The sequence below is a fragment of the Cibotium barometz genome, chromosome 60 (genome assembly GCF_041138505.1).
Source record: "Cibotium barometz isolate CiBa-2024 chromosome 60, ASM4113850v1, whole genome shotgun sequence".
Classification (NCBI taxonomy): domain Eukaryota; kingdom Viridiplantae; phylum Streptophyta; class Polypodiopsida; order Cyatheales; family Cibotiaceae; genus Cibotium; species Cibotium barometz.
This window is the reverse complement of record NC_141105.1, coordinates 12,737,647-12,752,672: the sequence shown is the minus strand read 5'-3', so window position 1 is coordinate 12,752,672 and position 15,026 is coordinate 12,737,647. Positions and strand designations below refer to the sequence as shown.

The 15,026-nt window shown below is 45.5% G+C and overlaps 1 protein-coding gene across 2 annotated transcripts in view; it reads right to left on the bottom strand.

Moving 5' to 3' along the window:
- LOC147604999 (phosphatidylinositol 4-phosphate 5-kinase 9-like) overlaps positions 1-15,026 on the bottom strand; it is a 37,184-nt gene that overhangs the window by 2,082 nt on the left and 20,076 nt on the right. Inside the window, exons 7-8 of one of the 2 annotated variants that reach the window (XR_015265265.1) lie at positions 1,729-3,028; positions 1,408-1,558 (exon numbers count right to left, since the gene is read on the bottom strand). Coding sequence is in view for 1 of the 2 variants with exons in the window: in XM_086794394.1 (XP_086650520.1) it covers positions 2,877-3,028 (152 nt within the window). In the remaining variant the exon portion in view is untranslated. Of the gene's footprint in view, positions 1-1,407; positions 1,559-1,728; positions 3,029-15,026 lie in introns of those variants that run through there. The other variant, XM_086794394.1, reaches the window with a different exon arrangement.

The window sequence follows — 15,026 nt, the reverse complement described above, 5'->3', positions numbered from 1 at the left end:
ATGTATATATAATACTATATATACATTATATATATATATATATATATATATATATATATATATATATATATATATATTATAACGTATATAAAGTAATAATAATAACCCCTCACCCACTCTATTTTCCTTATTTTTTTATTTTTTTTCTCTATTTTTGTATTTTTACTATTATTAAATAGGTAAATATATAATTAAAAACCGCCGTGGGTGCCACAGAGACTGCCCTTTTGCACCGCCAGTGCTGCCCGTCCATGATGATCCGGCCCACCCGCCCCCGCTTGTGTGGATATGCCCTGACCATCATCTGTCCGCCAAGAATGCCTTCAAGGTGATTCCAGGGCTATGCAAGAACCAAACTCCAGGAGCACAGATGTGCTAAAGACCCCTACTGTGGTTCTTCTCTCCTCTCCTTGATATTTCGCAGAGGGTTATGGTGTATTCTCATTCTACAACCCATGGCGATGAGACATTGACGTGTACCCTCTCCGATTCCCACTAAATACGCTTCCTAAATAGCCTTCTCTCTGGCTGCTTCTCCAAGTATTACGTCCAGGTGAGCCCTTTTATGGCTCCTCTGCTTTCCACTAAACATGCTTCCCTAAATCTCCTTATCCTGAGCAGCGTCTCTAAGTACTATACCTAGGTGAGACCCTTTTGCTGTTGGAAGTTCAGATGGCCAACTGATCTGTTGCAAGGCTTCAAAGTGGGTCCCAGGTGCCCATTGGATCAGAAGCAAAGTCCCCCACTGTCCGAAAATCTCATCATAACTGCTGAAAGATCTCCAAAAACAAACATCAACCACATATGTGAGATATAGCCTTTCCATGGGAATGGCATAATGTTTGCCAACCTTCAGTGGGCGCCAATGCATTTTCTTCTTCCCTTGTAATCTCCTTACTGTGAACCATCAAATAGCATCTGTGGGAATTGAAAGGTTGTCTAATGTTCTTGCCTTGTAATCGGGTCATCCACTCGTGTGCAGAATAAACTGCATGTAACCTCATCGTGTATGTTACGCTTGTCATTTCAAGGAGACCAAACCTCATTTTTATGTGTCCTGTATTAAGTTAGCTAATCATGTGCAGGCTCCTTCCCATGTTCCCTTGTCATGACATCAATCAACCAATCAAGTGAAGATTGATTCTCATGTATCCTTGTCCAAGCGAGATGCCACAGGCATGTGTTCTTTGCAAGCTAGCGAGTGTGAGAAGGCCCTTGTGGGAGGTTAATATTTCCTGGATCTACGTGATGGGAGGGTAATATCCCTGTCTATATTTTAGCCCATGTTTTTCATGTTTTTTCCATAACAATGCTAAGCGTTGGACAATGGGCTATAGACTGTTCGTGTCTATATATGGGTATGCACCTTGACCTCGGACAAATAGGCAGGCCAAGGGACAGCTTTCATTTTTCCTTCTTGTGCACACCTATCTAACACCTTTGGTCTCATTAATGGAACACCGACCATGCTTGTATCATTGCTTACATACATCTTCATTACTCCATATCACATGTTCTCAGCAGAACTTCCATGATCTGATTCACTTTTTGCATTTGCCTGATCAAATCCAATGCGATGAATTAGACATCGCACCCGAAGTTGTTTTCAACTTCGCAAAACTGAAGTTTTGCCCTCAACTAGACTAAAGCTATAGAATCTATAGTGCTAAGTCTCTATCCAAGCCATCGTGAAGTGGTTAATCCCCTCACAGCCAGTCTCCAGCTCACCATCAATTTATCTTTTCTGACAACATCTCTCCCGTCTCTCCACTCACCCCTTTTTTCACCACCTACAGACAACATCAAACACGCCAATATTGCTTGTACACTTGATAAATGGAACGGATGCAAGTCAAAAGAGGCTGTTACATGGTCAAGGTGATACTTTCAAACTTGATGCAAGTCAAGAGATGCTGTTACCTGGTCAAGGTGATACTATCAAACTTGACGGTATACCTGCTGGTTCCTTTCAAGATCTCGTCTCTTTGATACAAATTGATAGATCCCCACATCTTCAGATGCCAAAACAGCACACCAACGTTAGGGGATTAAATCTCAATACCAACCCAACCTTACAGCCCCTTGATGAGCCTTCCCAGCAAGCATATTTAGTTGTGTTGCACATTCACAATGATCCCTTGCAACCCTGTGTGTCGTTACACTACACACTACGTCCATAACTTTGTTGTTAGTCATGTCTCATCCAGAGCACTAACTAGTCATTAATCAAGCACTGATCAGATGATTATGTCCAAAGAATCTCCACTCTTATATAGACCAGGTCTAGCCTATCAAATGCAGCCATAAAGAGCACTCCATAGTAGGACTTATCCTATTAGATCCTATTAGCATATGCTAATCAAGCACTGATCAGAGGTTATGTCGTAGGGGTCTCCACTCTTTGTCTAGCCTATCAAATGTAGCCATAAAGAACACTCCATAATAGGACTTATGTATTAGCATATGCTACCCTTAAAAAAACTTGGTAGCTAAGGACCCATAAGATCATGGTTAATAAAGCTCTGGTTACGCTGACTAGATGCATGTCACATATTTGTCTATTCTTGTTTACAAGGCTGCTGAAAATTGCATGAATTTTAGATGTAAAGAACCTAACTTTACCCGAAAGTATACACCCTACCAGATCTTACCTCAAAAATCAGAAGAAAAAAAAAGTATATCGTGACTGTAAGAGTTTTTACTTACACAATCAAGCAGTACACTTTTTCTATAGATCTATTATCTCCTCGTTTGTAAACCAGGAAACTGTTTCCTGATTTTAAAAGGGCACAGTGCATCAATAGAATCTTGGAAGAACTAACAAAGGATGTTTTACAAAATCTGAACTAAAGCATTTTCTCTTATCAAGATCGTACCATCATCAATAGTAGGTGTTATGCCTCCTTCCTCGAAATCATTCCTTGAATTCAGTTTTGTATATTGTGGGGCTCTGAAATGAAGTCCCAGCAAAAGACTGTAGTCCATGATCTGTTGACATTTAAGAAAATTACAATCCTCCTCAATTTGCCTGATCCAAATAGCCACAACAAACCAATCAATCAATCAATAAATCTCTCTCTCTCCCTCTCTCTCTCTCTCTCTCTCTCTCTCTCTCCGAGGATGGATTCTTTGAGATCCCAGGACACATACAGATACACATGTCACATGCTATGCGTATCACGATCGGCCAGCTCAGGGTATCCTCCCATCACCTCAAAGTAGAGACTGGCAGAGCTGAGGATATCCCACATGAGGAGAGGACATGCACAGCATGCACCACAGGAGCAGTAGAGAATGAGGCCCATTATATGTTCAGTTGCCTGGCTTACTATGAGATACAGGGGAGATTCCACTGCCTCTTCCAAGAGGGATTCGGACCACTCACACGGGTGATGCAGTTTGAGGATCAGAGGTGCTTGGGCATGTACGTGATGGAGCTCAAACGACACAGGGATGTAGCCTTGAGGCAGCATGCTGAGAGACAGCCCCGGCTCCAACAGGACACCTCACAGACAGCCATCACAGGTTTCTTTGGGTTACACAAATCCACATCGGAATCCACTGCCCACAACAGTTCCTCTACCACAACATGAGAGCCCACCACCCGTACCCACGCCCCAGAGGAGTTCTAAGCAAGAGAGCTCGATCCATTCTACAAGCCAGACGTCCCCGACCCAGAACAACAGGACCCTCCACCACACAGAAACAGATTCGTGAGGTTCCCATCACAGAGGCCTGACATTCACTCCACCATCAGATCGGTTCTAGCCAAGGCGGGTATCGTCATTAGCTGATCACAACATATCTCACTCTACACAGGATCATCTGTTGATCACATGTACTGTCAAATGTTTTCATTTTGCTTTTTCTTTCAGTTTTCCATGGCTCAATGTATCCATGGTACCATTGTATTACTTTTGGTCTCATAGGCCCTTGGGGTCTTCCGTAGACGTTAATATAACTCTCTCTCTCTCTCTCTCTCTCTCTCTCTCTCTCTCTCTCAAAACCAAACGCCTTACTCACCACAAGAATTGAGCTTTCCTAGCCAAACGTGAGGATGAATTATACCAACTTTTTTTCAGCGCAGATAGTGGGGAGGCATGGTGCAAGCTTCTGGAACACCGACCACCCCTCATGCATACATACGCATAGAAACTCTACCAAATGCCCAGTCAGAACCTTCCACCGATACTCTTGCCCCACTCCCCCCCCCCCACTCCCTTTTTTTCCCTAGGAAAGAGATCCTTCTATAAGTTACCAAGCAAAACAGCCATGCTGACTGAGTACAAACTCGGCTCCATGGAGGGGAGTGATAATCAAGAAAACTGAAAAAAGGGGGGAAGGGTGCTCTTCAACCCCGGCTGGCCGCTCTAGGAGAAGGGTAGCTCATACAATTCTTCTTCTTTTTTGTTTTGGGGGGAGGGGGGGCACGGGGGCACGGGGGACAACCACACAAGTGATCTATAATGCCAAGTGGGCTCACCACACTGTCAGTGAGAAAAGGCCTGTGAAACCAAATCCACAGAAAGACCTCGCAGTGGTTTTGCACGCAATTAGAGCCGCCTTGAAGCTTCCCCCCCAATGTCCACGCAGGGTATGAATGATATCAATCCAGATTCCAGATGCTCCGTATGGACTCCACTGGTGGGATGAGGACCCTCAACAGCCTCACTATAGCAAGCTCTCCAAATATGCCACGCAACAATACTATTGCAAATCTCCCACCTCTGACAAGAACCAGGGAACCGGGAGTCCAATGATCCGAAGTGGGACATAGAACTGGGCCTGTGGAGATGAGAGACCTCTAAGGCAAGCACCCCCCCCCCCCCCCCCCCAAACATCCTCCTCATATGCCATAGTGGCGTCAACCTCAGTAGCCCAAGCAACTATGCCCCAAGTAACTGTACCGTGGCAAAAGGGAAAAAGGGGGGGGGGGGGGGGGGGGTGGTTTAGTAGTGAAAATGCGGAGAATCCTCTGCCAAACTTGTTGAGACTTCGGACAATCCCAAAGGCAATGTCGTTGTGACTCCTGAAGATGGCCACACCTCTAACAAACTACTGGCCTAACTCCAATGGCCAGCCAAGTGCCAAGTGCCAACTGCAAGGCTCCAATGCGCCAACTGCCATAGAAAGAAACAGAGGCATCTGAATCCTCCAGCCCAGTTGTGCGGTGTACCCAAGAAAGGGGTGACGGGAGCTTCCTCTCTATCAAAGGGCATATCCATTGAGGTCGTGTGAGGGGGTGACCCCCCATAGCCACAACCGCAGAATCCCTCTCTGGCCACCTTGGCCGGTGGAGGGTCAATGTGCCAACTATGCTCATGTAATCCTATCACCCTCACCCTCTGCAAGGTGCATCCACTAAAAGCCTCCAAAGGGGGTTTTGCTCTGTCGAGTCTCCCATGCGGTCCGATAGATAAGGTGAGGGCTGACCAAGGTGCTCCTCTAATGAAATTGGAGTGGACTGTTGAAGGGCTCGCCTGAGGTGGTCCCAAGCTTGCAAGAGGCTAGCTGCAAATCTGTCCTCAAATACTGGGCTAAAGCCACGTGCCTGCATCTTCATGAAAATCTATCTCGTACTCTAGGACCAAAAACAAGGGTGCGGGTGGAGATCCGGGCTAGGAGAAAGTCCTTCGAGGGCTCACCTCCTAGAAGAAGTTCATGAACTATCAACTTGCCCAAAAGGGCACGGTTTCTAAATAGAGGGGCCGAGGATATCCAAGCCCCCCCTATGTCAAGGCTAGATGATCACTCTTCGAGCCACCTTAGTCTGTGCAGGCCTCCCATCACTACCAGCCCAAAGAAAGTTGCGGATCAACCGTGGCACCTAACCAATGCAAGCCCGGGAAAAGGCCTAGCAAGAGGTGATGTACCACAGTGTGGCTCGGAGATGCTGGTTCGCCACCACGACCTGGCCAGCTAAGGAAAGCCTAGCTAAAGTCCAATATAGCAACTTCTTCCGAATGATCAAAAGAAGGGGGGCTAACTACTGCTCCGAGAAAATACTGATACCAACCTGGCATCCAAGATAGCGAACTGGAGTGCCACTCGGGATCAATACCTCAAGTGGCCTCCAAGTAGGGGCAAGCGATGAGCCAACCCCAAACCCACATGACTTGTGCCACTTGATTTGTGCGCCGGATGCACAGTAGAAGATCTCAATCGCATCAAAGCGAGTTTCCTGTCATCCCCAGATAAAAATGCCATTATGTCGTCTGTAAACTCTGAGTCAAGCAGCTCCTCCGAGCAGATGAAAAGATGTAGCCCTTGTAGCCCTATCTATTATGTGGAGTGAAGACTGCTCATGGCCTTGACAACAAACAAGAAGAAAAAAGGTGCCAATGGGCAGTCCTGCCGGAGCTCTACATTAACGAGAAAAAGAGTGCATTTGTTCTCTTAGAGGACCATTATTTGGAATATGTTATCAATGAGTCTGGTATTGGCATTGGCCCTGAAAAGGTGCAAGCCATACTGGATTGGGATGTAACCAAGACTGCTCACAAAATCAGATCATTTGTGGATCTTTGCAAGGCCTATAGCACCCACGTGGATAAATTTGTCGACCTTGCAGCACACCTTACAGATTTGCTCAAGGGCGTGAAGACGCGTCGTCAAAAAGTATCCGTTACGGACAAGGCTCTTCAGGCCTTCCATGCATTACAGAAAGTGTCCTCAAAAGCACCAATGCTCGAGCTAGTATCATGGGATGACCCATTCGAGGTTATCACTGATGCTAGAAACATTGCAATCAGTTTTGTTTTACAACAAGAAGGCAGACCAGTGGCTTATTACAGCTGCAAGATGAATGACACTGAGAAGAATTATTCGATATATGACAAAGAGCTTTTAGGGGTGATAAAGCTCTAAAGCATTGGAAACCTTTCCTTTACGAGAGAGAATTCATAGTGAAGACTGATCATCAAGTACTTAAATGGTTGGAAACCATGCCTAGTGCCCAATGGAGTGATAGGCAAGCCAAGTTGAGTCAAATCTTCCAACAGTTCGGAGGTATGAATAAAGACGTCCCTGGCAAGAATAACCCTGTTGCCGATGCTCTTAGTCAGAAGTCCAACATTCAGACTTTGGAGGGATCAACTGTGCTAGAAATTCAAGGAAAAGATTTGGATAGTATGAAGCCATAGTATGCGGATTCAATAGAATTTGAGACTCCATACATGTAAGCCCTCAGTTCAAAACCAGGTCATTATACAGTCCTAGATGGCTGGTTATTCTACAAAAACCAGTTGTGTATTAAGGGAGAAAAGCCAAGCAGTTCTTCATGATGCCCATGATTCTCTTGTTGGGTGTCACGTGCACACCCATCACGTGCACACCCATCAGGTGTACAAGTGGCGTGGCATCATCATGCATTAAACAGGACATTTAAGTATTATTCAGGCATATATCAGCATAAGCATGTATATTGGGGTGTTTCAGCACCAACATCAGCACTTTAGTCTTCATGAGCATGTAAGGCATTTATTTGCATCAGGTCGGGGCTGTTAGCACCAGCCGACAGCATGTAATAACCAGCCGACAGCAATTGGGTTTATATGGCAAGTCATGAGCATCCAGGAGCTGGCCGACTGTAGCACACTGGCCGACCATCATCATTCCCACATATATATAAGAAGCGCATCCATTCAGTCCAGGATATCTCAGATCAGCAGCACATAGATCATCCATCTCCTCAACGTTCCTTCCCAGGCAACAAGGAGAGCATCAGTTCAGCAGCGTTTCAGCATACAGACAGCATCGCATCAGTTCCAAGCTTCCCTTCAGCGTTTCCTTCCCAGGAGACAAGGGAAAGTCAGTGGGACAGCAGTTCATCCAGCATATAGTCATCAAATCAGCATATTCAGCATCATAGGCAGCATATTCAGCATATAGTTCATCATTCCTACCTCCTATATAGAGGGAAGCCGGCATCGAAGGGTGGACCTCAGCATTGGAGCAAGGAACAGTCCTCATCTTCAGCATTCAGCCCATCATCTCATCCCGAGAAGGATCTTCATCTAGGACAGCATCATAGATCTATTTAGATCTCATTGTAAACCCATTCATCTAATATAGCTGCATTACATTGCATTGACACTATTTGTCTATCTCTTAAGCATCATTAAGTGAAGTTTAGTTAGCCCAAGGTTGTGTTTACGACGGTCAATCTCTCACATGTCACATTGGGGGTCAACAAGGTATCAACAATACCTTGGAAAAGTTGGAGCAGTTATTCTATTGGCCAAAGATGAGAAATGTCTACCATGATTCTCTTGTTGGGGGTCAACAAGGTATCAACAGTACCTTGGAAAAGTTGAAGTGGTTATTCTATTGGCCAAAGATGACAAATGTCCACCAGTATGTCCAGGCATGCCAAATTTGAGAAAAAGTGAAGGTTTCACACTCAAAGCAGACTGGGTTGCTACAGCCTTTGCCTATTCCTGAGAGACCTTTTCAAGACATCAGTATGGACTTCGCATGTCCTCTTCTAGAGGCTTTGGGAGCCAAGAATACATGGTGTTTGACCATTGTTAACCGGTTCAATAAGTTTTGCATGCTTATTCCGTGTAAGCAGACAACGACAACAAAAGATATTGCTCGCTTGTTCTTCTAACTTTGGTACCCAGTTTGTGGTTTACCATGGACAATTACTTCAAATAGAGATCCCAAGTTTACTTCCCATTTTTGGAGAGCATTGTTTGATAACTTCACCCAAACCGGCCTTTAGTAGAAACCAAAGTGCGGTAGACAAATTGTAGCCCTAAGACAACTGTAAATCAGCAACGTAAACAAACAAAAGGGAGCTAGAGCACTCCTACAAGAAAACAACGACACCTGTTGGTCCCAAAGCTTGGCACCCCTTTCGGTATTTCTTTATTCACATTTAAGGAAGAGTTCAACTAAAAACAACATGGCCAAACATGGCTTATACATATGCATGTCCAAAGTGCCAGTCCTCTGGTCCTCTCAGCATAGAGGCTTCACACAACCCTATGCTCAAAACACCACACTGTTCTTCACCTCTAATCTGCCAAGAAGGTACATCCATGAGGCCCTGAAAACACAGCCAATTGGCCCATGCACATTGCCATAAAACAGCCCACGAACCCTTCCAAAAACATGCTAGAATTGCTCCTGTTCCTACCCTCTTAGGCTGCAAATCCCTCCTCTCACAAGGGACCAAGAGTAGCTGTGACCGCTCCCTGCAGGAGGCCTACAGATCGGAAGACAATATAATACTGAAAATACAAATGACACCAGCACTGGGGCCGAAAAGGGCCGGCCCCCCCCTCAATACTTTTTGTATTTCTTGGAGTATTTATATTTGTGCAAGTGTCATGGACCTGACAGGCCAGATTTCTCCACAAGGGAGTGAAAACAACCAAATAAAACTGGTTCAAGTCGATGAAGAGGTGTTGGTCGGAGTAGCCCCAAATCACAGGCTCATTCCCACCTTCACTGGGTGTACACGTGCCTTTCACTGGTCTTCCGGGACCGTGCACCAACAGGCACGCCCGTACTAACGCAGGCCAAGGAGTACACCGCGTGGCTTGGTTCTCCCCAATGAGCTTTGCTCCCAAATCCCCTGGTGAGTCTAACCTTCACTCGCTCTCGAAGCTCTGAGAGCACGGTTAACAACACCACATAGGGAAATATACTAGCCACACCAGGAAGAATTTCCTAAACATGGTCAACATATACATGCCATGCTCTTGCACTACACAACTTAAAGCATTCTCTGAATTTAAATTTGCAAATTTCATATTTATACAAATGAGAAAAATATGAGAGCACCTGGTACGATGAGTACAACCCAGATACAACCGATACAATTTGTAGCAGGTACAATCAAGCACGTCAAGAACTTCACATGCGTGCAGGTACAGCAGGTACTGTTTGTACAACTGGTGCAGTGAGTTCAGCAGGCAGGTACAACAGGTACTGTTTGTGCAACTGGTACAGTGAGTTCAGCATGCAGGTACAACAGGTACATATGGGCAGCCAGCAAGTACACGTGGGCAACCAACAGTTGCAGGTATAGCAGGAACTGGTCAGGTACACGTGGGCAGCCAGCAGGTACACATGGGCAGCCAACAGTTGCAGGTACAGCAGGTTCTGGTCAGGTGGTAAAGCAAGTACACAAGCAATAAATAGGCAGGTACTGCACAGCAGCAGGTACAATAGCAGCTTCAAGCTAGGTTGGAGGCGGGTACCACACGGCTGTAAGGCGAGTACAGCAACCGTAGGAGGCGAGTACAGCAGCCGTACAAGAAGGCAGATCAGCAGCCGTACAAGGAGACGGGTACATCAGCTGTAGGGAGGCGGGTACAGCCGGGCAGTACTAAGCGTGAAGGAGGAAGGAAAAGCCACCAACCCCACACCTGGAAAATTTCCAAAAAGGTTCCATGCAAAAGCCTTTATTTTTAAAGGGTATAAAACCTTAGATCAAATTAACACTTTGGGCACCCTCAAAAGCAAATGTCCAGCCCCTATTTAAAAAAAATGGGTGTGAACACAATACTTTATAAAAGTTAAGGTTTACTCTAGTTTATGGATTTTACCTTTTAAAAAGGCCAAAATGAAAATACTTACCACCTGTTCACACACCACACCACCAATTTAGCAAACAGCATTCCACAGTACACTGGGGGCGTCCCCGTCCAGTGTACTGGCACGGCATAACAGGTAGACACACGCAAACAAGTCATACAAAAACAAATTTATGCATGCAGGCATAATGCATGTGCACAAATAATGGACGAAATCTCCCTTTCATGAAACTTGTACAAGAGGTTCCTGTCGGGCACAAAACTAGCGCGACAAATATAAATAAATATGTCCTGGTCTTCCTATGAGGTAAGACACCATCTTGGCCATACACGGTGGCACCAACAGGCTCCCATCCATACAGCACGAAGCAAATCACACACGGGTGACACGAAACTGGCTCCCGTCCATGTGAGGCAGCACTGATCGCACACGGGTGGCACTGATCTGGCTCCCGTCCATGTGACACCATAAAACTGGCCCTTTCACATGGGACACTGGCTTGGCCCATGTGAACATGGCACAAATCTGGCCGCTCTATGGAGTGATAGTCCCATAGAAGTGGCTCCAAAAATGGAGATGGACCTATGTCCTAGTTTTCCTATGGAGCGATCGTTCCATAGGTAAGACACCATCTTGGCCATACACGGGTGGCACCAACAGGCTCCCACCCATACAGCACGAAGCAAATCACACACGGGTGGCACCAACAGGCTCCCACCCATACAGCACGAAGCAAATCACACACGGGTGACACGAAACTGGTTCCCGTCCATGTGACGCAGCACTGGTCGCACACAAGTGGCACTGATCTGGCTCCTGTCCATGTGACACCATAAAACTAGCCCTTCCACATGGGACATTGGCCTGGCTCCATGTGAACATGGCACAAATCTGGCCGCTCTATGGAGTGACAGTCCCATAGAAGTGGCTCCAAAAATGGAGATGGACCAAATGGTGACATCCCCTCGGGCTTCTAAACAGTTGTCCTCAACTGAAAAGCCTCAAGATATGCCTGTAGAAGCTGAGGGTAGTTAGCAAAATACTCCTCATCTACCACTTTGCATCAATTGGTAAATAATTTTTAAATTTCATAAGGTATCTCCTGGAAAGCTTCCCATGTGGTAACTTTCTCTCCTTGTGAAATACAATCTGCTTTGGCTGAAGGGTCTCCTCAAGCTCATCAACTTCTAGCGGATCTTCTGTGTGACAGGCTCCTCTGGATCTGGCCCCACATACTTCCGCAAAAGACTCACATGAAAAGCATTGTGAACCTTCCAATGGCTGGGTAAAGCAAGCCTGAAGGACACTTCATTGTCCTTGTCAATCACTTGGAAGGGTCCATAATATCGAGTAGAAAGCTTTGGATATGATTCCTCTCGTCTTGGCCTCTTCCGAAGCCTAGCTTTCTCAAATTTCAGCAATACCAATCACCTTCCTTGACTTGCATGTCTCTTCTATGCTTGTCAACAGCCCTTTTATGCTTATCTTGTGACCTTGCAGTGACAGTCCGCACCTGAGCAAAGGCTACATCCAAGTCACGCACATACTCATCAGTTACAAAAATCTCTTTGTACAAAGGATGGGTGGCAAGACTACTCTGCCATAAATAATCTCAAACAGGGCCTTTCCCGTGGAGGCATGAACTGTATTATTGTAGGCAAACTCTACAAGTGGAAGATACTTCTCCCATGCAGTCTTTAGATCTGCCACATAACACTTCAACAAATCCAACACGGCTGAATTTGCAGCTTCACTTTGGCCATCCGTTTGAGGATGATAAGCTGATGAAAACTCAAGTTTAGTGCCCATGTTATCAAATAAAGCCCTCCAGAAGAGGCTCGTAGTCCTGGGATCTCTATCCCCAACAATGGACTTAGGCATACCATGATGCTTGAAGATATTAGCAAGAAAAAGCTTCACCATATGATCAACTTTAATGGTTTTCTTGACGGGCAAGAAGTGAGCTTGCTTGCTAAACCTGTCCACAATGGTCTAAATAGCATCATTCCCATGCTGGGATCTAGGCAAGTCCATAGTAATACTTTCCCATGGCTGCAAGGGAATAGGCAATGGCTGAAGCAAACCTGGAGGCTTTTGCCTGACAAATTTCACCTTTTGGCAAGTAAGACATCACGTACATATGCCTCAATGTCTTTACGCATGCTTGGTCAAAAGAAATATCTCTCAATCATGCGCGTAGTAGGCATGATACCTCTATGACCAGCATAGGGTGGAGCGTGACATTCCTCCATAACCTTTGGATGCATATCCTTTACCACACATAAGCAGTTATCCTCATAAGGTAGCCCTCTTTGATCACATAAGAGGCATGTGAGTGACCAACCATCAAATCAATCCATATATGGCAACAATCAGCATCCAAATGATACAAATCTCGCATGGTAGATAAGTCCCCATGAGAGGCCACTGAAACTGCAGCCACATAGGGCCTCCTGGATAATGCATCTTCCACCACATTTTTCTTTCCCGGAGAATGTACAAACTGAAAATGAAACATGGAAAGAAAGTTTGCCATTCTCATCTGCTTCTCCGAAAGCTTTGTTTGAGATAGAAAGTATCTCAAGCTTTGATGATCTGTCTTGACTACAAATTCAATCCCAAGAAGATAATGTTTCCATATCTTTAAGGCATGAATTACAGCCAAGAGCTCTTTCTCATAGATATCCATATGAAGCTCGGCATCATGCAATCGATGGCTCTCATATGCAACTGCATGACCTTCTTCATTTAGGACCCCCTATACAATCGCCACAAGCATCACATTCCACTATAAATGACCTTTGCAAGTCGGGAACAATCAATACGGGTCCACATATGATAGCATTCTTGAGTTGCAAGAAGGCATCGTGCTCCTTTGGGGTCCATTTAAAAGTGGCTTTCTTCTTCGTGAGATCATGTAGAGGGGTGGCAATCATAGCAAAATGCCTTATGAAGCGCCTGTAATATGAACATAACCCCGAAAAACTACATACTTGATGTACATTTTGCAACTCTGGCCAATTCTGAATGGTTTCAATCTTGGAAGGATCCATTCTTACACCATCCTTGGATACAATGTGACCAAAATAGTGCTGCAAACGGGGTGGATTCTTGAACATAAGCTGTCCATCCTCTCCCTCTTTAAGGTCACCCTTGCGGATAAGATAAGAGAGTGCTAGCTCCCTTGGCTTCTTACCCACTTCTCGAGCCATAGACTCAAAAGTCATGTCCACCAGAGCATCAGCTTTCTTGGCTTCTGTGATACTTTGCACATGAGGGTCTTCATGCAAGAATTTCAGCTCTTGCTCTTTTGCCTGCAAGAGCCTCTTCATGTGCTCCAACTCAGCCCTCAATACATTGGGCTCTTCCTCGTGCATAAGTTCTTTACCACGTGATGGTTGTCCCATGTATGCACTGTCATAGACTCTCTCAAGAGGCTTATGCCTTCCATGCAATGCATCGGAATCCCATGAAGCACTTGATTGGCCCCTCGAATTCGGCACTTCCAATGGGTTGCCCTGGCTGTCCATTGAATTAAGTGTTCGTGCTTGCTTCCGATCTCAAAACTCCGTGTCTCCTCTTGAGAAAGAGACACGGCCGGGCTCTGATACCAATGTGACCGCTCCCTAGAGGAGGCCTACAGATCGGAAGACAATATACACATATTTAGAACACTTAATTTAATTGTTATTAAACAATTGAAAAAACATCAACAACACAAATACTAGAAATACTGGAAATACTGAAAATACAAATGACACCAGCACTGGGGCCGAAAAGGGCCCGCTCCCCCCTCAATACTTTTTGTATTTCTTGGAGTATTTATATTTGTGCAAGTGTCATGGACCTGACAGGCCAGATTTCTCCACAAGGGAGTGAAAACAACCAAATAAAACTGGTTCAAGTCGATGAAGAGGTGTTGGTCGGAGTAGCCCCAAATCACAGGCTCATTCCCACCTTCACTGGGTGTACACGTGCCTTTCACTGGTCTTCCGGGACCGTGCACCAACAGGCACGCCCGTAAGTACACCGCGGAGGGAACGTGGCCTAGTTCTCCCCAATGAGCTTTGCTCCCAAATTCCCTGGTGAGTCTAACCTTCACTTGCTCTCGGAAGCTCTGAGAGCGCAGTTAACAACACCACACAGGGAAATATACTAGCCATACCAGGAAGAATTTCCTGAACATGGTCAGCATATACATGCCATGCTCTTGCACTACACAACTTAAAGCATTCTCTGAATTTAAATTTACAAATTTCAGATTTAAACATATGAGAAAAATATCAGAGCACCTGGTACGGTGAGTACAATCCAGATACAACCGATACAATTTGTAGCAGGTACAATCAAGCACGTCAAGAACTTTACATGCGTGCAGGTACAGCAAGTACTGTTTGTGCAGCCCGTACAGTGAGTTCAGCAGGCAGGTACAACAGGTACATATGGGCAGGCAGCAGGTACACGTGCGCAACCAACAG